Consider the following 27,479-nt stretch of genomic DNA (forward strand, 5'->3'; position numbering starts at 1 on the left):
GACCACCGTAGATTTATATTCAAAATATCTGGGTTTAATCTTGTTTATAAACCTAACAGGGTTAACAGTGTGTGACACCCCACAGCACCCCTGAAAGGATCTCAAGGCACCCCAAGATACCATGGACTCCTGCTTGAGAATCACCAATTTAGGGTATGGTGGAGTCTTTTGTTTCAGACCCTGATCCAAGGACTGTTTTAATATTTTAATTAAATTATAGTTTCACATAAAGTTCATAAGTAGTGCTTTGAGCAGGAATTATGTCTAGCATTTAGGGTATTTATTACTCTCCTATTCAGAGAAGTGCACCAACTCATAAACTAGTAATTCTCCCTCTCTCTAGTCAACAAACATTTTCTGCACAGTGAAACAGCTTCAAGAGAAAGGGGAGGCACTGGCCTGCCCCAGCCCTCCCCAAATAACTTATAGCCATGTGGTTGGGACACTGAAAAATGCCAAAGACTATAGGAAATAAAAATAGGATTCTTCAGACATTTTTGGATATGTTAGACCCGCAGGTGGTTCCTGTCCATTTTGGCACCACAATTGATTTCTTTCTCCTCAGCATACAAAACAGCAGCATTTCTCTATCTTCTTACACTTAGATTTGTAGAAGTAAATACATTTCAAAACAGAACCAAACATTTTAAACAGTTAATTTTTCAACTAAGCATTTATTACTGATCAGCAAAAGATGACTATAGGAAAATGTAGCCAGGACAGTATTTTCTGAAGTGCAGACTTCAGAATTATATTGTGCCACAGGATCCAGTGTAGCTACCAGATTTACACTAATAAAATGGTAAAAGATATTCAGGACCAAAACCATCACCTGCAGTATCAGAAACGCATACAAATGTAGATACATAGAAGTGTGTGCCTATCAGGGGTGTGCAAAACGGGCCATATTCAATTTGGATTCGGCCCAAAATTGGGGACAGTGATTCAATCTGTTGATTTGGATCACTGTCTTGATTCGATTCGACCAAATCTGAAGCTTCGATGCTGATTCAGAGAATCAGCGATTCAGCCACAGACACAGCTTTAAATGTTTTTTCTACACACCTCCGGGTACCAGGCACGGCTCATGAAGGCTGTGATGGTGGGGTGGATAGAGCGTTCCACAGGAGTGCGGGGGCCCCCCCGCATGCTTGGTGGCAAACCTAGAAGTGGAAGTACTTCTGGTTCACTTCTGGGTCCACTTCCGATCATGCAGGGGGGCCCTCCTGCATCTCCCCGGCTCAGCAATTGACCACAAGGGGACCCCAGGTGCCCCCGCAGACTCAGGAGGCACCAGTTGCTGAGCCGGGGCGCGCTCCACGGCAGACCCAGAAGTGGACTGGAAGTGCTTCTGGTCCACTTCTGGGTCTCCTGCCAAGCACGCTGGGGACCCTTCATGCTCCTGTGGGATGCTCCATCTGTCCCAGCACCTCAGCATTTACGAGCCCCCTGGTACCTTGAGGTATGCCAAAAAAACATTTAAAGCTGTGTCTATGTCCGAATCACTGAGTCTTTCCAAATCAATTTGAAGCATTCTGACTTGATTCGGAGAGATTAAAGGCTCTCCTGATTCGATTTGGAGAGTCACCACCGAATCAAATCAGTGACCGAAGTTTTGCACAGTCCTAGTGCCTAGTAACACTACTAAACTGAGACAGCCCTTGTTATAGCTTTTACATTATGCTATTTCAGCATGTGGCTAGGAGAGTGATTAGCAACTACAGGTCTGTTTCTCAAATGCAGGTGGCTCCAAAGGCAAATAGCTGGACTGAAAATACACAGGACTCAGGCATCTATAAATCAAATATGGCAATGTCTAACTTCCAGATGCCTATCTTCCCAGGTGGAATCCAGAACTGTTACTGTTCTTTCAAAGAACTGAGCAGGCTTCACAATTTTCTTTTAAAACATAGCCAGAGAAAACTGAACCATCCCCCTCTTAATCATAGGCCCAGTGGTTCTCAACCAAAAAATAAAACATATTCAATGTCCTTTTCAGCTAGATGGCTTTAAACTGACTTCTTGCACCTCACTGGAAAAAGTCATGGAATATTTTAGAGAGACACTGTCTGCCCATATTATTAAAGGTATGCCTCCATGCAGCAAATATTGCAAGGTTCATGTGACCAAACAGGAAGGCTAATTCTTTAGCTTAGTGGTTAGTACATGCACCGTACTAACCACTAAAGCTGGAGGGACATGTCCTAGGCTACCTCTGCATTTTACATTCAACCATCTTTGAATAAAAGGTCTCTGGCCCTATAAACCTGACATTCAGTGCTATACATTGGCACATATTCAAGAAGGATGGAGACTGCTCTCACTTAATTTAGGCCAGTGGTGCCCAACCTTTTGTCATCATGAACCAGATAAGTGGTGCAGGGCTGGTCTGTGGGCGAGATCTCATACAGGGCCGGCACGTAGGACTAGACCCTTCACTAAAGATGTGGCCATGCATCAGCCCAGCTCAGCCCTGCACACCAAGAAGCAGCCATGAACTGGCCCAAGCCAGCATACCCCAATGTAGCTGTGTGGTAGGCCAGCCCTGCATGCTGACACAATCTGGTATGCAGAGCCACATTATCCAGCCAACAGGGCTCTCCCCAGGTCTGGAAATTTGGCAGCAGGGGAGCAGCAATTAATGCTGCTACTGCTCCCTCCTCCCTGCCAAATTTTTGGACCTGTAAAGAGTCCTGTGGGCCTGATGAAATGGCTTCATGGGCTGGATTTGGCTTACAGACTGAGGGTTGAACACCCCTGATCTAAACTAAACTCCAGTGATTGGGGTGTTAGTGAAGGTAGACATAGGTTTGAGCCTTCTCAGGCCAACAAAAGTGTTAAACGTGGGTCTCCCATTCCTTGGGCAAGTACCTTAAGTCCTGGAGTATTTATATAAAATGTGGGCTTCCACTTACGTTGCCTTCGCTGGACTCTAGGAATTTTTGGCAGGAGAAAGTTGCCCACACTGAGGTCTTGGATATATCAACAATCCGAGTATCCATTCTCTTCTCAGTCAGCATTGACTTTGAGGTGCAAAGACTGGATGATGGCCATATACCCATGGATGTCTTGTATGGAGAAATCTTTAGAGGAAGAATACCATGTGGGACTCTTTAGCTCCATTCCAAAGATGTTTACAAGAGAAATATGAAACCAATGAACACTGAGCCAAATGACTGGGAGAAGATCAAAGTGCCTGTAAACAGTTTATAAGCGTAGAATAGAGGCTCAAGGAAAGAAGAGCCCAATACACAAAGGAAAAAGAAAACTTAGAAAGAACCCCATACCACATTCAGGACTGTTACATACAAAGTTCACGTGCGATAACTGAGGAATGGACTTTCACTCAAGAACTGGGCTCCACAGCCACACTCAGAGGCTCAAGAAGCTGATACCTCACTCAGTGCAAAACTATTGTCTCACAAGACAGACAGATGCCTGGGCACATCAACTTCTCCTGAGAGCCCTGCTTAGAAGAAAGCTGCCATAACTGCAGTTTGTGAGATGCCTGATCTTGCATCTGTTAGGTATTCTTAGAGTACACCTACTGAGTTAGGCTGTTCACAAAAATCAGCAGAAGAACAACCAGTTTCCAAATCCTGTATGGGCTTAGATGCCTTGTTGATCAAACGAAGGCACTTCTACAGAAGCAGAACTCTAAGCTACTTCCTTCACACAGGAAGGTTTATAGCAAGTTCAGCCACCTTCACCTTTACAAGCTTTAGGAGCAGATAAGCAAGGGGTCCTAGATTGGAATTTTGGACTTAGGTATGTACACCTCAGTCCTCCTTTAGGTACATACATTCTTTTATTGGATCTACCCCAAACCCTCTGAAGTGAATAATAGGGGTAAGGTCAGCTAGTATGAGATTGTTTAGGAATTTTCAAACTGTGGAAAGCTAAGATGATTGGGGTTACTTCATTCTTTTTTGATACCTACCAGTGTACCTCTCATACTATATTTAAAATGCTTCTTCATAAAGTTGTATGGGATTGAATTCTTTGAAGGCCACTCCATATTTTGCCATACACGTCCAACAAAAAAACTACTGCACTGCTGAGCATCCACACCACATTTGGGATGGACTTACTGTACCCAGTGTCTGCTGATATGAGATGCTGGTTAGGACATTTTCTATGGAAATCAGCCTCTCATAACAATGTAACTAGCTGAATACATTTCCTCAGCACCCCCGACAGTTTGTTTTCTGCTGAGCAATGAGTGAAATATAACTTTTGAATGAAATTAATTTCTGTAATGTTCACAGTCTCATTAGCTAACAATTAATATATTGGATACCTGTCTTCCAACACTTTCTCTGTGCACAAAACCCTTTGAGATCCTATGCACACTGCACCAAAGATGCGTAGCACACTTGATGCTGATCTCTATATGGCAACTAGATTGCTAGGTAATCTCTTCCACAAATGAACATGCTGCATATCATCACCGAAGCCTTTACTTCTATGGAAGAATGCATTCCTCTATGTTTTGTAAACAGATAATTTACACATTCTCCATTTAATTTTTTCTAATATATTTCTTCATAAATGTGTGGATTAAGAACAACCATTTTAGTTTGTTTTCCTTTACCTAAAATAAAAAAAGAAAAGGATTGTTAAACAAATATTAACATATAAAAAAAACAAGAAATGCAATTCTAATTTAGCAAAAATACCTACCAATCAGCCATTCGTCTTCATCTTGACCACTCATGAATTTGATTGATAATTAATTTTTCAATTGAAATAGAACATGATAAAAACTACAGTAAAATAGTATAATATCCCCAAAACTATGAGGGCTCACAGCTAAGATTCCTAACACAACCCTGTCATACCGTGTCAGAGGTAAATGAGAAAGTGAAGGGGTTTCTCACTGCATCTTGGAATAGTTAGCAATCCCTTGTTCTTCACTCACATCAGTGTATGTAGTAAATTCCTCTGTTCATGTATATACTAAAATGCAGGTTGAGAACAACATTTGACAACATAAAATACACAACCATAACAAGATAAAATCCACTGCATCTAATCCTTTGCTTCCTGTAATGGGTCTGGATTTTACAAGTGAAGCATTTTGAAAATGCTTCAATTTCAAACCATGTTCAAGAACTATTGAATTACCATTACTGAGTACTACAACTCTGATGAATAGGGTATTCTAGCTATATTGACAATCATGAAGGCATGTGGTTTTGAAAGACATGGAAGATCACCATGACTGTAACCAAGATGCTTCATGGGTAGTGAAAGTTGAGAAAGCTGCAGCCAGGTGGTTATTCCTCTGCATGACATCGTGACAGACTGCAAGCTGGTGGGTCTGCAGCACAGCATTAGGCAGTATAGGATGGTTACAGGCCTGCCTAAGGAGGACCAGACCAGCTGATTAGAATAACTGGCTGGCCAAAGGATATTAAAAACAGGCAGGAAGTGAGGCTGAAGGTATCAAGCATCAGCCAAGGCTCTCTCCAGGTCTAAGAGACCACAAGGGGAGGGAGGAGTTAACCCTTTATGGACTATGGTAAGGCTTAATAATAAGGTATAATTGGTGTTTAAGAGAACTCCGGAGGGTCTGGTGGGGCCAGAAGATAAAGTTGTGTATGATTTAAAGACTGGGAGGAAACCTGAGAGAAATGGGATAAACCCCAAATCTGCTAGAGACATAATACCAAACAGATTTTACTTAATGGAGCACACTGCTTGCAAGCCTAGCCAACAAAGAGTAATCTCAACAAAGAGTTAAGGCTTCAAATCTGGCATGAGCATCAGCAACTGCAGGACTTCAGCATGTAGAAGCCCTCTCCTCTTTCCTTAAATCCATATAAAGCTCATTCCAGAACTGCAAAGCTATATTACCAACTTGAGTTCTTCGGACTGGAGAAGAGTATCTGGCCATCATCACTGTATAGAAACCTTCCATGCTTATTCATGATTTTGAATAAATTAAAAACATTGCAATGCATGCACCTTATGAATACATTTGAATGAAATTGAATAAATTAAGTCATGAATAAATTTGAATAACATACAACGTAATACATGCACTTTATAGACTGACTTTAAGACAATGTTTTAATAGGGATTTATTGAACTTGAGGACGCTGTCAGCTGATTTCACAGGAAGATCACACAGCAGGCAGCCATTTTTGTGGGCGGAGCATGCCAGGCCACCTTAATCCCCTGACTGGCCAAGGAGCCCCAGTGGCTTTGCCTGTCACTGCCAACTGGATGCACCTAAAGCACAGAGCACGCCTGAAATCGCAGCTCCATAAAAACTGTGATTTCAGTAGGTCCCTATTCATTAAAGACAGCTGTTCTTAATCAAATCCACATTTTTTTTAAATGGCAGACAGTTTATGTGCAACAAAATAGTGGAAACTGAAACACAATTAAAACTGAAGGAACTATCAAACTACAGGGTTAACAGATTTGTGTAGATGCTAGGTTTAAGTGTGCAGATGGCATTGTTGCTCTATCTTGTCTGGATGGGACACCACAGGCACTTCCAGTATTCTACAGTGGGAACAGGGAAAGAGAGTTCTTTGTCTCCTTTGTCCTCAACAGACTATAAGATATCATTAAGATGAGACATATGAGCACAGTGCAACCATTTTCTTCAGCAAACGAAAGTTAGTCCCAAGTCAGTCCACACACACACTGTTACTGCACAGTATGGCACAATGTTACTGTTCAATAACTAATTGGGCATAAATTTGATACCTGCATGATGCAAGTATCTAATTTACGCTCAAACTAGCATAAGTCACCATATTTACTGCGCAGTACGTGCATGCACATGTAGATGTATGCCTGTACTACACAGTCACTTTGGTCACTGCACGGTAAATGTGCATGTGTAGATGTGCCCAGCAAGTAGAATAAGACCCGAGGAAGTTCACATTTTGGTCCATAGGCACAGGATTAATTTTTCTTTTTTTTGTATTAAAAAAAATATATATATAAAACTTTTATTCCCCAAATTTTCCAATTTTGGTACCCTTATGGATGCAGTGTGGGAGCTGGAAAAATAGCCAAGCCAATGAAAGGTTAAAGGCACTGAATAGAGGCAGATATGTCTGCCTCTGTTGCGATAATACCTGCTAATCATAACTGTTGACAGTATATTAACAGTACCTGGCAGAAAGTCTTCTAACAGATACTAATGAGATCAACTGCTCTAGTACACCACTTAGTACTTACAAATGTTGTCCCATCTGCTGCACAGTCACTATATGTCTCCAGATGGGTCTTGCGGATAATTTCCAACCGAGTCACCAGCTAGGGTCAAAGAGTGCTCAAGGGATCTTAGTTGTCCATGTGTATGTCTTCCTATGTGAGAGTTCATAACTGCCTATATGGATTCTGAAGACTCACTATAGGCTGTTGCCTTATTTTCCAATATACACTTGGATACATGTGATAGCTTTTAGAGCAAAAACCTAGTCCAGCTCCTTGTAGGCTGTACATGTATCGGAAGGTCTTGATTTTGTAGTACTGTTTTTGTAAATCCATTACAGATCCTTGATTGTACTGTGGCTACTGCTATTGCATTTGGTCTGCCCGTTGCTTGTAGATCTTTGCATTTTAGTGACCACAGGAAGTTGAGATTGAACTCACTCCTTTCCCAAAATTGCAAGGAAGTCCAGGACCTCCTGACAAATCCACGCAGAAGCATTAAACGTAACGACTACATGGCACTTGGGGTGTCTGAACTTGGCATTAGCTGAAATCACAAAGAGATGTGCTTGGGAGCGTGACATTATTCAAAATGCAGGGCACAGGGTGGAATATCGAGTCAACAGCAACCTTAAGCAGCAGAGAGAAAAGGTAACTAGGAAAGCCAAAGCAGATGTGATGCAATGCAGTGTGGGATAGTAGCTGGAGGACTATTTCATAATTATTCTGAAATGGGGGTGCATACATAGAAACATTACAGGGGTATAACTCATTCCAAATTATAATTTTGTCATGTGCAGGGAAAAATAATTATAATAGCATACAGTGCAAGATAAATTATGGGTATACGGATATAAGGTAGTTCCTTCTAAAACAGCCAAAGTTAGGCCAAAAATCTTTTCCACACAGACAATGCTTTAGTTTCTAAGAAGACAGCAAGGAACTGGAATACAAATCACAGTGAAAAGAGTGCCTTCCAGACCACTATTTTACCAAAAGATTAATAAGAGCCACTAAATAAATCTGAAACACCAAGTAATAAATGTCAGAAACTTTAGAGTCTCTTTTGTGCTAGTCTCTAAAATGTTAGTCAGTTTTCAACCTCTCAAAATATAGTAACCAAATAAAAATAAAGCTGCATTTTCAGATGTTAAGGCTTACTCTGTAAAGCAGATGATTTTGTAAGTGCTTTAACCATGTCCTCCTCTTTTTTTCCCAGTTATCCAGAATTATCTGCTTCTTAAGCAATAATTGAATGCTGACAGCGACACCAGCAAGTCAGTGTGTTGTAAGCATTCAGCTGGGAAAATAATTCACAACAAATAATTCACTCAATCTTTTCAGGCTCTTTCTTTACATATGCAATATCCATAAGAATAATGTATTTTTCATATTTATTGTTAAAAATTCCTTGACAATCTTTCCTCACCAAAGGTTTTGTTTGTACTCCAAATGTGAGCTGTGCTGGTTATGTAAGCAATATGGCAGTGTTTCTTTTGTACATATTTTCTTACTTCTTACATAGGAGAGGACAAAGATTAATACAGCATGTGACAGAGTTTGCAAAACACTTAGAGTCCTTGTGGAGGCAATCTGATAAGGCAAAGAAGGAGTTGACTGCAGCCTAGTTTGCGTGAAAATGAGAGAATTAAAAAGGTAAATATAGGACCTATTCTCAATTCCCTAGATGTCCAAGGAATTACATTAAGCTACACAAACCCTGGAACATTTCCTGGCATTTGGCCAAACACTATGTATTGGGCACAGAGAGTCTTTTTAAGAGAAGGTGTTTTACTGTTTTTTTGCAGCACAAGTTGAACACAAACCTAAAAGGCTTTCCTAAACCATGGTGACTAGATTCTCAAGAAAGACATAGGGAAACTAAGATCCTGCTAACAGATGCTCAAAAAACCCATCCTAGCACTGCAGGTGCCTAAACACGCTCTCTGCCTAATTTTTCACTAGTAACATATTGCTGGCACCAAAGCTTCTGATGTTATGCATGTGGCAAGCCAAGTTTGGCTGTTGGCAACTTCCCCCCCACCCATCTCCTTGAATGTGCTTGGTGATTATATTTCTGAAAGGCTCAAGGCTTTTGCAGTCACAGGCTCTAATAAACCATTCCAGAATTGTGACCAGAGGTGCATGCATAGCTTGGCTAGAGAGATAATTCAGCATATAGTTAAGCATACGTACCTCTATGCTACATATTTTGTGACTTCAACATTCAAACAGATGTGTCCCATTGCAATATGACAATGTTAGAAGTGTTTCAGTAACTTTAATTGTTCTATTTCCTCTCTTTCTGAAACTTGTTTCATTAGAAAGTTTGCTTAACTTAGTTGATACCACCAACTGCAAATAGTTAGTAAACTTCCTTTGTTTCATTATTTTTAAATTGCCAATGAAATAATTACAAAATATATTGAATGAAATAAAAGCTCTACCTTTGACTGATTAGTTGTGTATCTTTAACGTTTGCTTTTTAAAAATATTCATGAGAATAGAACTAGATTTTTGAAAGTCAATAAAAAGCTAATGTAAATATGGAAGCAATTAAGTTGTTCACTTAAATTCAAATGAACATTTGGCCAGCTCTGGTTTTTTTCAGCATTAGGAAGGCATAATATAAATTGAGGAAAAGCTCTCTTCTATTTCACCAGTGAAAGCTGGAACAGAACTTGAGTATTTTAAAGTTCCCTACATAAAAAAAAGCAAAATCTAGGTAACCAACATAACAAAAAGATAGAGGTTCTGGGGACAAGAGATGCAATTTTGTATGTGACTATGCCCAAGGTACCTTAGACAGGTTGCTTGCAAAAGCACAGAAATACCTTGTTTCTTCTTAATACTAAGAAACAGCTTATCCTCACCTGGGATCAGCAGTGCAAAATTCAAAATAATCATGGGCAGGTAGAGGATGCAGCTGCTCCTCTAGTTGCTCTTTAGTTAGGCAAGGAGGAAGACGGCGAATAACTACCTGCAAAGTACCAACGAGAAAAGAAAAATAACAATTAGCACTGATCTAGATATAAAATTATTAGAAAAATAGTAAACAAATTATATAGCATTTTTCCAAAAAACCCTCTCTAGAATTTAAACTTTCATTTGGTATGCATTTTGCTTGCACCAGCAGGCAAGTGGAATGGATAACCTACAACTAATTTCTGTTTCTGTCACATAAAGGAGAGGAATTGACAGCTATTACATATAGTGTGATTCTAGGAGACAGGAAATATCTTACAACAAAGAACTTAAGAGCCAGGATACTTCAGTCAAAAATAAAAGACATTAATAAATTACATAAAGCCAAATTGCTACGAAAACATATCTAATAATGGATATGGCAGGAAGTCTTAAGTGGAGTTTCATTGTGGTCTGTTTTTGGGCTAAGGTTGCTCAACATTTCTATTCATGGTATAGATACAAGGACAGAGAATATGGTGATCAGCAGGGATCCTCGTCTTCTCCAACAAAAAAAAAAAATCCCCAATTTTCAGATTAAAAAAGTAACCCCAAATCCACATTTTTCCATTATTTAAATGAAACACCACTACAGACCTGTGTATAGTGGTGTTTCATTTAAATAATGGAAAATGTGGATTTGGCATTACTTTTTTAATCTGAAAATTGGGGATTTTTTTTTAATCCAAGTAAACCAGGATCCCTGGTGGTCAGACCTGTAGATGCCACCAAGGTTGGTGGGCTTGTCAAAACTTTAGGGGACAGGACTGAAATCCAAAGTGGTCTTTATAAACTGGAGGACTGGATCGTAGTCACCAAGATTACATTTAACAAAGACAAATATAAAGTGCTACAAACAAAGAAATATGCACAAACATGACATGGGACATGATGGGTTTGGCTATAACATAGCTAAGGAAGAAAGGGGTGCTTACAGTGGATGACTTACTCAGTATTAGTCAACAATGCAATGATGTTGCAAAAAAAATGCAAATGTGTGTTGCATGTTATGCAGGGGTGTATTCTCATTTCTCTCTTCTTTTTACACTCTTGTTTTCTGCATGGCCTTCCACAGCAACTGATGAAGTGAACTTCAGGCCACGGAGCTTGTGCTCTCTCATACATGTAAACATATATACATATATGTATTATAGAGTCTATAAAGGGGCATGTGTGCCCCACCCCTGGACCCAAGGGGCGCACACAGACGAGCATGCTCATGCCTTTGAGACGGGGCAAAAGACATGTGCAGGAACGCAAAAATGTTCCCCGCACTGCAAACTTGCACCATGGGGAGAAAATTAGACCCCTGGGGGGTCTAAAAAAAATGAAGTTTAAAAAAGCAGGGCAGGCTCTAAAAAGGCTGAGGCAACCGGAGGCTGGGTCCTCCACAAAGATGTTCTGGCTGCCAGAGCATCTCTATGGTTGGCCCCTTGCCCTGATGCTAAACACGTGGTCTGTGCAGCATCAGGGCTCCAGTGCTATAAGTAAGGGGTCGGGGCAGGGCTGGAGGAGGGGGGAGGGGACTGTGGGTGGGACCCCCACCTACCCCCCACTTCCCACATCCCCCCCCATTCCTGCTCTGCCCGGCCCCACCCGCTGCCTGCCCCCATCCCAGTCTCCCCACCCCAGCATCCCCATACCAAAAAAACCCCCAGCACTTACCAGCAGTTCAGCTGCTGTCAGGGTCACTGGGGCCCCGCCAACACAACACGGGGCAGAGGGACAGCCCCAGTGGCTCCAGCCTGGGCCCTCCTGCCCCGTGCTTCCTGGGGGGACTGTACCAGGAGGCCCCAAAGACCCCCCAGCCCCTGCTTCTAGCAGCTTGTGGGGGATGGGACCAAGTGAGGCAGCAGTCAGGGGCTGGGGTGGGGCATGTGGGCCTTGCGACCTTGTAGTAGCCCCTGCAGGGGGCTATTTGGCTCTTGTGTGGGGGGCCATAGCCCTTGTGAATATATATATATATTTTGCTACCCCCACACGTTTCATGAATTCATGAAACGTATTTAGAGTTCACTTTATTATCATGATAAAGACACTGGTAGGCTTTCACACTGCTTTAACACTGCAGCTATAACAATAAAATATTGCTCAACTGATTGCAGTCTCTGTCTCACTCTCTCTTTATAGTGGTCTTTTGTTTTAATCATGGAGGAACATGGATTTCAGGGTATTTTACAGAGTGACTTTGGGATTTTTTTTATCAGGGATTTTTCAGGTTTTCCAACAGGGAACACCAGAATTCCTGCTAGGGAGGCCAGTGGCAGGACCCTGCCTGCCCAGAGCTGGTACCTTGGACCCAGCTGGCTGTGACTGACCTCCTGGCCAGCTGGGGCCAGGAAGACATGCTTTAACAGTTCATAGCAGGCCACCACACCCAGAACATCTTCCAGGCAATAGTTGCCCAGATGGATGGGCAGGGGCACATGTGGCAGTACAGCCACAGAGGCCAACTCTTCTGCAGCCACAGCCCACAGCTGGCCCAGAGGGCAGATGCCTCTACTGGCTGTGCAATCACCATCCCAGTCTGGCAGGTGTGCAGTAGGTCACAGCCAGGCAGCAGCCCCCACTGCCAGACTGCTGCAGTGGGTAAGGTTGCAGGGAACTCTCGGCTGCTTCAGCAGTCCAGCTGGCACAAGGGATAGTGTCCCCAGGTGCCAATTGGCTGGGTCCCAGATGCTCCTGAGAGTGAGTAGCCCTGAACTACTTGCCAGGGCAGCTTTTTGTACTGTTGGGGGAGGACAGGTGTTGGCCGCAGGCTCTAGCTCCCCCTGGCTGCAGGTTTGGGAGGAGCCAGGCAGGGTTATTTTGCCCCAAGTGGCACAATTTGCTCCTCAAAGTACATGTCCAAAGTGTGCCGAGGCTCAAATTTGTACCACTTCTGTTTAAGCTGCTGCAAGCGCACATGCCTGCATGTGTGGATGCATCCATGGGGAGCACATCCACTCCGCTTCTGGACTGACTCTACTGCCCTGGAAAGGTTAGTACCACAGGGATGGCACTGTGGGGACGGCAATAGCCACCCTAAAATTTGCCTTAGTCCCCCCCAGTAGCCACCTTTCCCAGCACTGCCCCTGTCCAAACCCCCTGCCTGCCCAGAGCCGCTGCTGCCCGCCTTACTCCTGCCTGCAGAGGCACAGCACTCCCAGGCTGGCATGATCTGTCTACATATAGCATATATTTTTATTCTCCTCTTGCGGATAACATAGATAAAACACATGTTTAAGTGGGAATTGTTATTAAAAAAACAAAAACTAGTAAGTTTGTTTGGCCAGAAAGATGTGTACCTCATCCCCTGCTCCCCCAACTTTTCTGTCTAGCCCACCTCAGCCCCCACAATGAGAAGAGACTTGGTGCCATCCCTGGTGCCACACCACTGACGGCAGTCCAGCTTCAGCTGAGAGAGGACTTTGTCTGGTTTGAGGGCGCTTTAAGGAGGAGGCAAAGAAGCTGGACTGGGAGAGGAGTGCTGGCAGAGACAGGGCCTGGAGCGCGGGCCCTGCCCACCATGCCTGAAGCAACCAGCCTTAGTAGGGAGGGGAAAAAAAGAAAAGGAACCTGGTGGGGTGGATGCAGAACATTGGGTTCCAAGTGCCTGGCAGGCCCCACCCCGTGCAGACCCAGGGCGTGGAGCAAGGACAACGCTTCCCAACGGCTAGCCAAGGACCAGGCAGGGGACGCAGGGGAATCGCCTGGGGGACACCCTCGCTGAGGTGGCCAAGGTGAGGCTCACAGGGCTGGGGAGATAGAAAGCTATGACCTGCAAGCAGGGGGCGGGGGGAACAGAACGCTATGAGGTGCGAGCAGCCGCACAAGGCGGGGAACAGAACACTACAGTTTACGAATGGGGGAGGAGGGGGGAATAAAACGCTATGACGTGCGAGCAGCAGAGCGAGAAGGGGAACAACGCTATGACGTACGAACGGGGGAGGAGGGAATAGAATGCTATGACGTGCGAGCAGCAGAGCGAGGCGGGGAACAACGCTATGACGTGCGAACGGGGGAGGAAGAGGGAATAGAACGCTATGACGTGCGAGCAGTAGGGCTGGGAGGGGAACAGAACACTATGACGTGTGAGGAGCGGGCCGTCTCCCTACCCAATCGCGGCGCTCGCGGGGGGGGGGGGAGGGAAGCTCCCCTGGCACGGCACAGCCCCGCCCCCCGGCGCTGTCCCCGGTGCTGCTGCCCCTCCCGCCCGACCCCGCCCCCGGCTCCACGGCCCAGAGCTCACTTTGCTCAGCGCAGTTTTCTTCTCGTCCCGCACTTTTCCCGGCCCCGGCGGCGGCGGCGGCGGCCCCAGGGGGGAGGAGGAGGGCGGTGGCGGCGGCGGTTGGGGCGGGGTCTCGGGTTCTCGGCGCGGCGATTCCCGACGGAGCGGGGGCTCCATGAGCCGCTTGTCCCGCCCTCCGCCTCCGCCGCTGCAGCCGCCTCGCATAGGCCCTAGCCCCGGCGCAGCCTCCCGCTCAGACTTCATCGGACTACTGCTACAGCTGCTGCAGCCGCAGCCGCGGAACAGGGAAGGGTGGGGATGAGGGGAGGAACAAAATATCGCGGGAACTGGCTCTGTTGTCAAGGAAATCTCGCGAGATGTCAGCGAGGTGCCGGGGGCCATTCCCTCGGAATCCCGCCCCGCATCCGAGGAGCGTACTTGGAGACCCTTGTGCGGTACTTCTACCGCCCACCTCCCGCATGGGAGTTATCTAATGTAACCCAAAATCCGCTCGTACGCTTCACTTTAATCATGGAAAATGTGGATCTGGGGTCACTTTTTTAAAGTCTGAAAATTGGGGGTTTTTTTATCAGAGAAAACCAGGATCCCTGTTCACCACCCTCTTCGGGAGTTTTTTCCTGCTGTCCAACTTAAACCTCCCTTTCTGCAACTTGAGGCAGCTGCTTTCTCTCATCTCCCATCACTGAGAACAGTCCAGCTCTATCCTCTCTGTGACCCCCTTAAGGGAGCTGAAGGCTGCTCAAATCCCTCCTCAGTCTCCTCCAGAATAAATAAGCCCCCTTCCTTCATCCTCTCCCCAGAAGTCCCCCCCCCCCGCCATCCACTGGACTCTTCAATTTGCCTGCATCCTTTGCATGAGGCAAACCTGTGCACATTACTCCAGATGTGGCCTCACTGGTGCTGTATAGAGGGGAAAAAATCACTTCCCTCCATCTGCTGGCAACACACCTACCAATGCAGCCCAGTACGCTGTTAGTCCTCTGGGTAACAGGCATACCACCCCCTTTTCATAGTGGGGGGAAGGGACTAACTTGCACTGTGGACATAAGGCCTGAACCCCCAATATGCATCAAATAAGCCTTCCTGGCTGCAGCACAAGCAGCCCAGAGAACATAAAAGTGACTGTCTCTGGAGCAGTGTTTCTCAACCTTTTAAGTAGCAAGTACCCCCTAACTTCTGAAAATTTAAAGAAGTTTCCCAACACTCAATTTTCCAGGGGAGTTTATATTTACAGACTATATGCTATATATTGCAAGAAGGGCTGTTTATACAAGGTCGCCATATGACAGATGTCTGATCTGGTGTAGATAGGGCTGCCACCTTTTACACGAGGGTGCTCAGTTCAAGCATGTACCCAGGCTAGAAGTGATGTTGCCCAAAGCTAGGAGGGCTGAACACCAAATTATTACTGGGAAGTTTTAATGTGCGGCACACCAATTTTTTTGCCATAGTTTTAAGAGGAAAAGAGGGCAAGAGACAGAAAGTGTTGGGATATCCACACACCCCTGCCGTGTCTCACATACGCATACTACAGGTGGAGAAACTATGCTTTAGAGTGACGTATCCCATGCTCAATGCCCTCGCTTGTGCCCACCATGAATTGCGCAAGACACCAGAGGAAAACTCACCTGCCATGCTGGTTCAACCTGCCATTTGTAGTCCTATCCTCCATGAATTTACTCAGTTCTTTTGGGAACCTGACTCCACCTCCTGTGGCACTGAATCCCCCATGTTAATTACATCCAGCATACACACACAAAAAAGAAAAGAAACGAATTTTTTTTAATTTGCAAGCCCTGAGGGGTCTCAGTGCCAGGGGCTCAAGGTTATGTGTGCTGTTTCCAGCGACAGCTTCAAAATACAGGATTAGGCAGCACAAAGCCAATGGCTTTGTGGTCAGCAACCACTCCTTCCCCAGTAAGAACATGAGGACTCACTTTCAGCAACTCGTGGGTCCTGTGATGGGAATTTCTGCAGACCTAGGTAATTTGTGAGAGGCCTGCGTTTCATTGTCCACACCTTACGCCTTTCTCTTTTAAAGCCAGTCAGATTATGCCATGTGGTAGATGGGTTGGCTGCCTGGAATTGTTTCTGATCATTCTTAGAGACTCACATAATTTTACCTGGGATTTTAGGCCTTACCCAGTGCTAAGTCACACCGCCCCACAGTTCATGATTGTTCGTTGCCCTTTTGTGAGGCCTTCATGGCTATTTGGCCTTTGCTTTAAGCCTTTCGAAACAGTAAATGAATCAGAAAATAACATTACTTGGGGCAGGGGGCACGCGTGGGGGTGGGGGGGAGTGGTCAAGAATCAAGAGATTCTTTACATCTTCCAAACTTGTGTATTGTCCCAGAAAAACAGAGAGATTATCTTAAACACAAATTTGTATGATCCACGAGTTGGTTACTGAGCTGGAGGGGTCCTTGATAGAGCAGGTGGAACCTTTACCACCATTAACACATTTGACTGAAGGAGGGCAGGACCGTACCTTAGAGACTAACTTAAGCTTTCATAAGCAAATGCCTACTTCATCGGATGCTAGGATGAAGCATAGCACCTACAAAAGCATGCCTCGCTCAACAAGTTAGTCTCTAAAGTAGCAGCGTGCCATGCTTTCTGCCTGACTTCAGACTTACACCATTAACTACCAGTCTCTAGTTATGATTTGGGTAGTGCAAAAAACAAGATCTCTTAGTGCCATGAAGATGCCATCAGACACAATGGTATTATGGAAGTGGCAATGTTAGTGTCACCCTACTCAGAAATGAGAACACTGGTAGCTGTGAAACTATATTGTGGGTACTGGGTGATGCATTGAACTGCAAATGAACTGGTACTGGGGCATGACAATTGTTGTGTAAGTGGTTGCAAGGGAGATTCTTCAGGGTCCAAATTTGTGTTTTTCTGTCTTTTTAGTGCCAGAACATAGTAAGCTCAGTCTAAAATTATGCCTCTTGAAAAAGTAGTGTCTTTTTTTCACAAGGTGAAAGCATTTGTGAAGAGGACTGTTCTGAGGTTGCAGTCTCTGCCCCTCCAAAGTCTGAAGAGGGACAACAGAGCTCTCCTGCAAAGATGACTAATAAAAATCTCTCTCATCTCTGTATTTTCCTTGGAGAACTACAAGCAAACAGCTCTTCTCTCAAGGATACAACCTTCATAATCAATAGCTGGTATGCCCATAACTGAGGACACACCATCTGCAAGAGCAAGCAATATAACATTTTTAGATTTTGGAGACTTCTTGTCTGCCATAAAGGCTAAACTTTGCACACAGCAAGTTTCTCAGATTTTTTAAAATGAAATGCTATGAAAAAAAGTACCATCTTACATCACAGCAACATGTTTTATAGTGTATGTGAAGCTTACTCACAAAAGTTTGACTCAAAGAGAAAAGCTGATGCGAGGGTCTGTCAGAAATGACCTCAGATCCAGAGTTATAAAGACATTCAGGATGCAGATGTGGCTCAAAGTAATCCAAGCTCAAATGCAGGGAGCTAACAAGCCCGTGAGTGGAACAGACATATGAATACTTGAAGGACTTGACAGTCCCAGGTTCAAAGAGCTCTAAATATCTTCTCAACATCCTAGGAAACAGAAGATTGGCACTTGTAATCCTAGCAAATAAAAGCTGTGAAACATCTGTACAAACAGCATTCAGTTAATGTCTGTATCTTATTTCTGTTGCAGTGAAGGGAGAAAAAGGAAAAGCCACTAGATAAAACCTGAAGTCTAAGCTTTATTGGCTGTGAAGCTGTGTTCAGACATTAGATAACAGAATATTAGAGAAGTAGCGTAATACTGAAATCAACAAACTTCAGTCAAGTTCTTCGGCTTACATTTACAACCAGGATGGCCATCTTAGAATTTGTATAAAGCAGCAAATTGGCAACCTAGTCTATGGACCAGATTTGCCATGGAACCACTGGGTCCAGCACATAGATGCGGGACTTTGGCTACAGTGTGGTTTGGGGTGCTCTTCCCATGGCATGGTGGGAATAATCAGACAGTCTCCCTGTGCCAGTTCACAGACAAGTGGGTGCAACCACTGGCTCCTAACAAATGCCTGCCTGCCTCTGACTCAGGGTGAGTTATTCTGACTTGGTTCGAAAAGAAGTGCCTACCTCTCATATAAGGAGTTTTCATTAATATGATTATTAAATTAATCTGCTCATTTGACTCCAATTCTACAGTGCATCTCATATGATTGATTTGTTGGTTTTGACTTGGTCATTGTAACACATTGCATAGCCTGATATTAATACTAAACAAGTTAGATGTGGGAACAGCAACTAGAACATCCCATTCCCAGCTGGATTAGCAGAGTAGTCCTGGCAGCAGAGACAGCTAGTTTCCCCACAGACAGCACATAAACTATGTAGGACTGTTAGGGAGAAGCTGTTCAGGGAATGAGCCAAGTGCAGAATAGCTGCTAGCACTTGGGAAACCTTTTAGTCAACCAGCATGGATCAGCATCTTTCTGCACTAGGCCAGCCATCAGCATCTGACTAATTTCTGTTTGGGAGTAGCCATTTTTTTAAATTTACTTAGAAGTTCCTCTGGAGTACAAGGCAATTTTTTTTCTTTTAAATACTTTCTCTCATCTGGTGCAGGGCAGGGGTTCATCCAATTCCAGACTGAAGATGACTAAATACCTTAACCAGAAGTTCAGTTTCAGAATGCCTTTTACCTTCCTGGAACCACAGGACTACCATGCAACTGTTTGACCTTTGTTAGGCCTTTTTTCACTTCGCTATCCATCCTGATACCAAGAAATAAGAAAGGTTCTACAAGAGTAATTCAACTACCATTTGGTTCCTTAACAGTGCCGAGAGCAATTACTAAGAAGCAGGTTCAAATAAGATTGTACAAGCATAAATGTGAAAAACTTCTAATCAAATCAGAACAGTAGAATAAACAAAATCAACACACACAGAGAATTGGTAGGTAAAACTTTCATGTGAAGTGCATCTATTGGACAAAGGAATTCAGGGAGAGGCAGTATTAAAGAAGAGCACAAGTAGAAACCAACTCAATGAAAAGAGAAAAGGAAATGTAGTAAGACACCAATTGAGCTAAATTGGGAGCTCTTAAATGAGCTATCAAGGAGGAATCACAGAAAAGTTGCTACTATTGCACCATGTTTCCATTATTCCTATAACATCTGGTTTTACATCCTACATAATGAGTTCGTGTTCCTCATTTTTATTTCTCATTCTGAACTTTCCCCAGCTTCCCCCTCACCTCAAGTTCCTTGATTAAAGCCATTCCTCAGTCAGGTCAACCTTGATCCCAAAAGACTCTGTCCTCACTTACTCAAGTGAAGCTGATCCCTGGAGAAAAAGTTCCCTATCCATGATTACCAGCCAGTGATCAAACATCCAAAACCCTTCCCAGCAGCACCAATCTTCTGAGTCATCATTAATCCATTAATTGTCATAATCTTCTCCTATCTTCTCTTGGGACAGGAAGAATCCCACTGAAAAAAAAATTACTTGAACTTCTAGAGGTTTAAACAACTGTAGTTGTTCTTTACACCTGTCAGTAATTGTCATGTGATCTGTGACTCACCTGAAGGCCAATTACTGTCCGCTCCCATGAAAATCCTCTTCAGTCTTAGGTCTATCCCATATCTTTGCTCCCAATAGATAGCATTCCTTTGTGTTTTCCAGGTTGTACCTTGTAAGTGGTCTTACTATTATTAATCAGTGAATCACCGTTTACATAGAAATGCCTTTTCCTGGTATTTGTATCCCTGATACTTTTCCTTTTTCTCCTTTTATGTATCCAATTACCATATTCTGTCTTTTTTTTATCTTCCTTGGTCCTTCCTCTATCCTTCTTGGTCTGAGATGATCCATTATCTCCATTCTCCCCACCCCTCTCTTTGGACTAGCTTCTCTTTTCTCCCATGCCATCCCATCTTTTTTGTTTACCAACAAACTAAAGCTCAATTCTATTTCACATCCACCAGCTCGTTCCTTCTTTTGCCTTATTTTTAGTTGCATGATCTTATGGGCTCCCTTGCTCTGAAGATCCAATCATCTTTTTAGATAGGGATCAGGTCTCTCATTTGTATATGCAGCTTCATTTCTCCTTTCTTTCATTACCTGCTCAAATCTTATCTGACCTCCATCACTGCCTTGCTGCAGGTTCCAGTCCTTTGACCACCTCCATCAAGCAACACTTCAAGTAGATATAGCTGGCATCAGAAACCTATTCAAGGATGATAAATGTCTCTACAGCTGTCAAATCCCATCAGTCTCATTTCCTGTCTCATATCTGGTTAACTCCAGCTGCAGTTGCCATCTGCTGTCCTTTACATTTAAAAATAAATAATCTTGTGCAAACAAAAAAACAAGCAAACTTCCTCACAAGCACAACACCAAATTCCCTTGTCCTGTATCCTTTCAAAGCTCCCAGGGGACCCAGATGCCAAAGAGAAAAGAACAAACACCTCTAAAACCCTGCACTACAAAACTGTCTAGCATAAACTTAAAATTACACCATCTCCTACACAAACAGATCACATAAAATACAAATACCACCTGAGATATACCACTTCACAGAAATTTAATGATTATTGCTGAAGAGGGGCTGCTTCTTCTACAAAGTGCTCCTTTTCAAAGTCCCTTATGACCTATTAGACCTATGACCTAATGAACTTTTAGTCATACAAATCACCTACCTATTTGAAGAAAAATTATGAAGTATATTTGATGGTTCCTGAGCTCTGAAAGACTGCAGTGATGTTAAGATTACATATTTCATGTGTTTCGTTCTTAGCTGTCCTCACATTAAACACAAAACTCAGTTAACAGGGAACAACCGATTGTTTAACTTAGACTTAAGCAGTTATGGATACGGAAGATGGGAGAAGTTTTATATAAAACATGTGTAATATTATTTTTAAGCAGAAGCTTAGATGGCCTTGCTAAGTTTATTGAATGGTTTATGGTTTAGTCAGCATCTCAGTTCATGAAAGACAAACTTTGCTTCACTATTTTCAATGAACAAGTAGCATATTCAAAAGTAAAATACCACAGGTTTAGAGACTTCATAAAAACTGTACACACACTTCCCCTTTTCTTTTACATTCACTTATTTTGTCAAGGTAGAGAGAATTTCTACAGCTCTACAGCGGTGCTATGTGGCTAGCATTGTGTTTATTGTCAAACTAACTTTAAAAAATAGTTCCAAGGGCATCACTGATTTCAGAAAATTGTAATCAGATGCAACTTAAAATTTCTTTGCTATTCTAAATATGTGCAATTCACATTTCTTGCCTAACCAGTTCTGCTTAAATCGTCTAGTAATATAGCACAGAAGTACGAGTATGAGTTTAATGAACAGAAGTGATTAAACAGGACGACACACATTCACTACCATGCTTTAAAAGCTTTGACATTAATTTAATATATACCAAATTAGATTGAATTGATAAAAACTGCTCTCCCTGAATGTAAGCAGGGGTTAAACAAAATAATGAAGATTGCAATAATTCCTGTCTTAAAAGACTAACATATATTAGCATCAAAACTCTAGTTATTTTTCATCAATTAATGAATGGTATGTTCCTCACAGATAAGATGAAACCTTTGCAGCCACAACAACACTACAACAGGTCTCAGCTACTCGATTTGAAATGAACTGTAAACTATTTTAAGTACTATTTTCAAGCTTTCACAGTCTTAATGGCAGTCACAGGATACAGTAAACAGTTCTAAGAACAATACATGCACTTTACTCATTTCATTGTGTCTGATTATTCTATAGAAACAAAGTTTGAATGAATCTTTTGGGAATTAATATTATATCATTCTTAAGGCAGGCATTACTTTCGGTGTGACATATAGAGAAGTAGTTGGGTTTCATATAAAAATATCAAATTCCCAAATCCATGACGAGAGGAAAAAAAAACCCACAAAAACAAAATGTGTTACAATTTGACAAAGATGAGATCTGTTCCAGAGTCATGTGCTATGATCTGACATTGATGTTTCCAACATCATATCACTTTCATTCATTTCAATCTCAAAGGTTTCTTCTAATGGACGACTGGCATCTGTAGTTTTCTTCTGATGTGGTGCTTCCAATGTTACAATACCACTTTCAAACAGAGTCTGTCTTTCTATATCAAATTCCCTGAAATCCCAGGGAGGTGAAATAATGTTCTTTAATGTCTTCATGGTGTGAACATCAAAGTCATAACATCTTAATTTGTCTTTAATTTCTGTTCCTAAAAACAGACAAAACAATTACTACTCTCCAAGTGAATTTTGCAAAGATTACTATCTTATAAAATATTGAGTTTATCAGCAAATAACTGAGACACTTCAGGTGGTTATCTGAAACATTTCCAAGTGCAACTGTTTTGGAAAGATTTAAAAAAGATATGCCGTTTCAACCATCAGACAGATGTATAGTCCCCTGTTGTGTCCGTCCCCCATCTGGCATGCTTAAAAACTGCTGGGGCTGCAGGCTACAGCTAGCAACGCAGGTGAAACAACTAATTTGTCCTTAAGACAGAGACGCAAACTTACAATCATATAGCTATATGGTACTTTAGGATATATTCTTTGCAATAATACATTTACCATAATAAAAATTAGAGAAAATGCTTGTCCAACCAATTTTCACACTGGCAAATCCATTCACTGATGCAAATAGCAACAGGTAGTAGACAGATGCTACTTTCTAACCGGGCTCATGCTCATTACCGTATTTCACAGTATACTAAATGAATAATTATTCACTATGGAGAAGTGCATAAGTCCAATACAACAGAAAAAATTGTGCATTATGAAGTTGCAAGTGAAAAAATATTTTTGTATTTCATAAACATCTTAAAATTAGGAGGCATGTAGACTTTATTTTTCACTTGTATAATTCTGAATTTCCGGGGGAGGATAGACAGATGCGTTAATCCTAACCCATTCCAAATGACAACTGTGATATTCAGACTACTAAAAAACAAAACAAAACCAAAATTCTCAGCCACATTTTTATCATTTGTGACCAACTCCTACATGTGGAATTACTTTTACACTTTGATTATTTTCAGGCTTCTCTCTAAACCCTAATAGTTAATATAATTTTAAACAAACAATCCCTGATTCTCTCTTATGAAAAGATGAAACATTTCTTCTACTCTATTTTTAATCTGTGTTGTTTTGCTTTTTCTCTCAAAATTCTTCATTCTTGTCTGTAACTTGTTCCTTTATTTGAACCATCTCTGCCTTAAGCATCACTGTACTTGGCAAAACAGCTACAGAAATTATTTGTAAAAAGTGAGCTAAAATAAGTTATTTAGGCCCCTGCTACATGTGACATCTATGGCACAATCACCTTGTTAACTGTGCAATAAATTTAGACAGGCTACGCATGCAAATTAACTATCCCACCATAGAAAGTCCAATCAGCTATAAAGTTATGGCTTGAATATGTATAACAACTTCATAGCTAGCTTCTGTCCAGATTTAATTTGCACATGTAGGCAGTCTGCAAAGAGACTACAGCAACTGGGGCTGAGAATGTGGCCTGATGGGACTCATGGTCCTGGCTGAGACCCGGCAGGTGCAGGACTCTTGGCCCTGGCTGCATGTGGCCCTTTCAGCTGGAAGCCCCCTCAGCAAAGGGGGCTCCCAGACATGGGAGCTTACTTATCTGCCAGTCCAGGGGGAGCCCAGGATCAGGCTCTCACTACACTGGCAAGAAGGCACGTTTAGATCTAATGCGCAATCCTACAACTCTGCCTCCTACCATGCATGTGTGGCCTGACAGGAGGTGCCACTGTGCTGATCACACGTTAGATCCAATCATGCCTTTAGCTACATGTGTAGAGGGCTTATCTTAATCTGTAAGTGTGCATATCTACCCTGACTTCTAAAATAAGCTTCTCTAGAACTTCAGCAAGTGGTAACCAAACATGCCATCATAGTTTCATAGTAGCTAGAGTCGGAAGGGACCTAGGTAGATCATCTAGTCCGACCCCCTGCCTTAGCAGGAAAGAGCACCGGGGTCAGATGACCCCGGCAAGGTGCTCATCTAACTTCCTTTTAAAAATCCCCAGGCTAGGAGCCTGCACCACTTCCCCTGGAAGCTGGTTCCAGGCCCTAGCCGCCCTGACTGTGAAGTAGCGCCTCCTAATATCTAATCTAAACTTACCCTCCGCCAGTTTGTGACCGTTATTCCTGGTCACTCCTGGCAGCGCACGGGGGAACAGGGACTCCCCCAATACCTGCTGATCCCCCCTGACCAGTTTGTAGCAGGCCACAAGGTCCCCCCTTAACCTTCTCTTGTGGAGGCTAAACAGGTTCAGGTCCCGTAGCCTCTCCTCATAAGGCCTGCCCTGCTGACCCCTGATCATACGAGTGGCCCTCCTCTGAACTCTTTCCATATTGTCCACGTCCCTCTTGAAGTGTGGCGCCCAGAACTGGACGCAGTACTCCAGCTGCGGCCTGACCAGTGCCGCATAGAGGGGGAGGATCACCTCCCTGGACCTGCTCGAGATGCATCTGTGGATGCATGACAGGGTACGGTTGGCCTTCTTGACTGCCTCCCCACACTGCCGGCCCATGTTCATCGTGGAGTCAATGACGACTCCAAGATCCTTTTCCGTCTCCGTGCTGGCAAGAGGGGAGTTCCCCAACCTGTAAGTGTGGTGCCGGTTCTTCCTCCCCATGTGCAACACCTTGCACTTATCAGTGTTAAACCCCATATTGGGGTAAATATTTTCCTCTATTCTGGATAGGCTTTACAGTATTTTATGTACAAAATTCGATAATCGTTTTTTGACCTTTACATTATGTTCTTCCCACTAAGATGTAAATGCCTTTTTTTTTTTTTTGGGAGGGGGGAGGAGGAGACAGGAAGATTCAGCAGCAGCTGGACTTTGGAAGGAATTTTTCTGCTGGGGTGCTACTGTAGCACCGTAAGATCTTTTATTTAACGAACCTTAACAGGTCATGTTTTTTACTACTCATATCGCTCTCTTATATAGTAATAAATAACAGAATTACCAATGTAAGCTTCAGAATCACCAATGTACATTTCTATGCAATGTCCAAGCATGGTAACAGAAAATGTATCATCCCTCCTAAGACCAAGCGCCTGTAAAAAGATATAGAATGTTCAGCATCAGAAATAAATATTTACACCATGACAACTAAATTAGCGTTTTGTAAACTGATCCTCACTATGAAAAAAAGGTTCCCCTTCAGCCAAGATGATGAATGTATTTAACTGGCCAGAAAAGTACTATAAATAATAATTTTAAAAAAAACCCAAAACCCAGTTACAGTGCACGTCCCTTCTGTTCTACTCTATATACTACAGTGCAATTTTTCATACACTGTAAAGGAAGACTAACAGAGTATATTATTCAAAGCTTTTAAGGTAACAATTTGTGAACAAGTGTCCCTACAGATAAAATGGACTTCATTTATATGCAGCTCAAAAACCATAAATTAGGAAAAAGCCAATGATAATACATGTAACACTAACTGAAGGGTAAAAAGAAACTCAGCAGAACAGTTACTCTGTCAAACGAACCACTCACTACAATCTCAGAATATTCAAAATTAAGGGCTAAGAAAGTCAAATATTTAAATACAGAAGTCCATGAGCAATCAAAAGAATCTTCATTTTTAATCTTAACTATTATAAAGGCGTTTTAGGGTTTTGAAGCCCAAATTAAACTAATTAAAACTACTTTAAAATATTTTTTCCTCGTGATCACTAAAATTGGCTTATAACTTTTTCTTGTTATATAAACTCTGTATTTCAATTAGTTGTAAATGTCTGAGAAGTATCTGTTTAATTTATTTGGGATAAAAAATAAATTCTGAAAGGTTCTATTTTAGCCTAATTAACATATGACTTGGAAACTGAAACAAAATTAATTCTGTATTCAAAACCTGGTCTAAGTTGGAGAAGAATACATTTATTTTTCACATACATCATTTTTCATGAATTTCTATATTAAATGCAAAAGAAAATTTAACCTTAATTCTGGATCTGTGAGCAGCACCGCCTTAATATAAAGCACATACATACCGTATGAAAATAGTCAATTGCACTTTCAAAATTGCCCATGAGACTGTGTATGTATCCAATGGCAGAATAGGTAGAGGCATTCTGAGGAATCAATACTAGAGCCTGCCGATGATATTCTAATGCTTCTTCATACTTCCTGTTAAGTTTAAGTATGGCATATATTAGTAAGTTTTCTGGTGCAGAGGGTCACTGTACTATATTCTTACATCAGATATCCAGGTTGTAGCTGTATTGGTCTAGAGGAAAAGGCAATCATCTCTACAATGAGTCCTGATTGCCTATATTCGTATTTCATTTGACACAATAATATCCTGGCCTAAACCCATTAGCCTAGGATAACAATATGAAATAATTAAATTATTGCTTCATATTTGCAACATAAAGGAATACATTACACGCTTTCATGATAATCATGATATTATTCAAGGTAACTGGGAATCAATTTTTCCTTAAATTCAAGGCTTTAAAAAACATTATGCATGAAAAATCTTTGAGAAGAATAGGCTGTTTAAATTTACAGCCAATGTGTGGAAAGAATGTCTTTCTACTGAAAAGCACATTGCACATGACCAACTGTAGCTGGCTGCAAAATGGTAGGTGTTGATGGTTATCAGCTTGTGTAGCAAACTGTTGTAGAGGTCTAAATGTTGCAGCATCAGCTCTAATTTTTTTTGCTATTTGGATATGGCCATCATACAGAGTAAACAAGAGCATCAAAATTATTTCAGTCCTGCTACTGTCATTGCTCAAGCTACTGTGGTGGAGCAGACAATAATGAATGTTACTCTTTGCTTCTAATTCTGCCTTACGGAGCAGGCAATTACATGACATTTATCAAAATAAATATCTTGACATTATTGGGATCATGGTGGTTTTTAGAATATTTTAAAGCTTTCAACAATTATAAAATTCTTCAGCTTGCTTCATATAGATTTACATGCATCCACAGTTCCCTTCAAGTATCCTATCCTTTCTTGAATTTAGAATGAACAAGAATTAGCTGTATATTTTAATAATTAATTTTAGAACCCAAAGAATATACGAGCATG

The 27,479-nt window shown here is 42.3% G+C and overlaps 2 protein-coding genes across 7 annotated transcripts in view; both read right to left on the reverse strand.

Annotated features, from left to right (window-relative positions):
• The window catches only part of UPF3A (UPF3A regulator of nonsense mediated mRNA decay), a 45,358-nt gene extending 30,694 nt beyond the window's left edge, over nucleotides 1-14,664 (reverse strand). For 4 of the 5 annotated variants that reach the window (XM_090021579.1, XM_090021597.1, XM_090021587.1 and 1 more), the window contains exons 1-2: nucleotides 14,375-14,664; nucleotides 10,053-10,159 (exon numbers count right to left, since the gene is read on the reverse strand). In XM_090021579.1, the coding sequence (XP_089877705.1) occupies nucleotides 10,053-10,159; nucleotides 14,375-14,617 (350 nt within the window). In that variant the 5' untranslated portion in view covers nucleotides 14,618-14,664. The remainder of the gene's footprint in view (nucleotides 1-10,052; nucleotides 10,160-14,374) is intronic. The other variant, XM_090021605.1, reaches the window with a different exon arrangement.
• A 3,446-nt stretch (nucleotides 14,665-18,110) lies between these two features.
• CDC16 (cell division cycle 16) overlaps nucleotides 18,111-27,479 on the reverse strand; it is a 35,957-nt gene continuing 26,588 nt past the window's right edge. For both annotated transcript variants that reach the window (XM_090021629.1, XM_090021620.1), the window contains 3 exons: nucleotides 26,431-26,566; nucleotides 25,395-25,485; nucleotides 18,111-22,612 (listed from right to left, as the gene is read on the reverse strand). In XM_090021629.1, coding sequence (XP_089877755.1) covers nucleotides 22,347-22,612; nucleotides 25,395-25,485; nucleotides 26,431-26,566 — 493 coding nt within the window. In that variant the 3' untranslated portion in view covers nucleotides 18,111-22,346. The remainder of the gene's footprint in view (nucleotides 22,613-25,394; nucleotides 25,486-26,430; nucleotides 26,567-27,479) is intronic.

This window comes from Crocodylus siamensis, chromosome 1 (genome assembly GCF_052110815.1).
Source record: "Crocodylus siamensis isolate JL-2025a chromosome 1, ASM5211081v1, whole genome shotgun sequence".
Lineage (NCBI taxonomy): Eukaryota > Metazoa > Chordata > Crocodylia > Crocodylidae > Crocodylus > Crocodylus siamensis.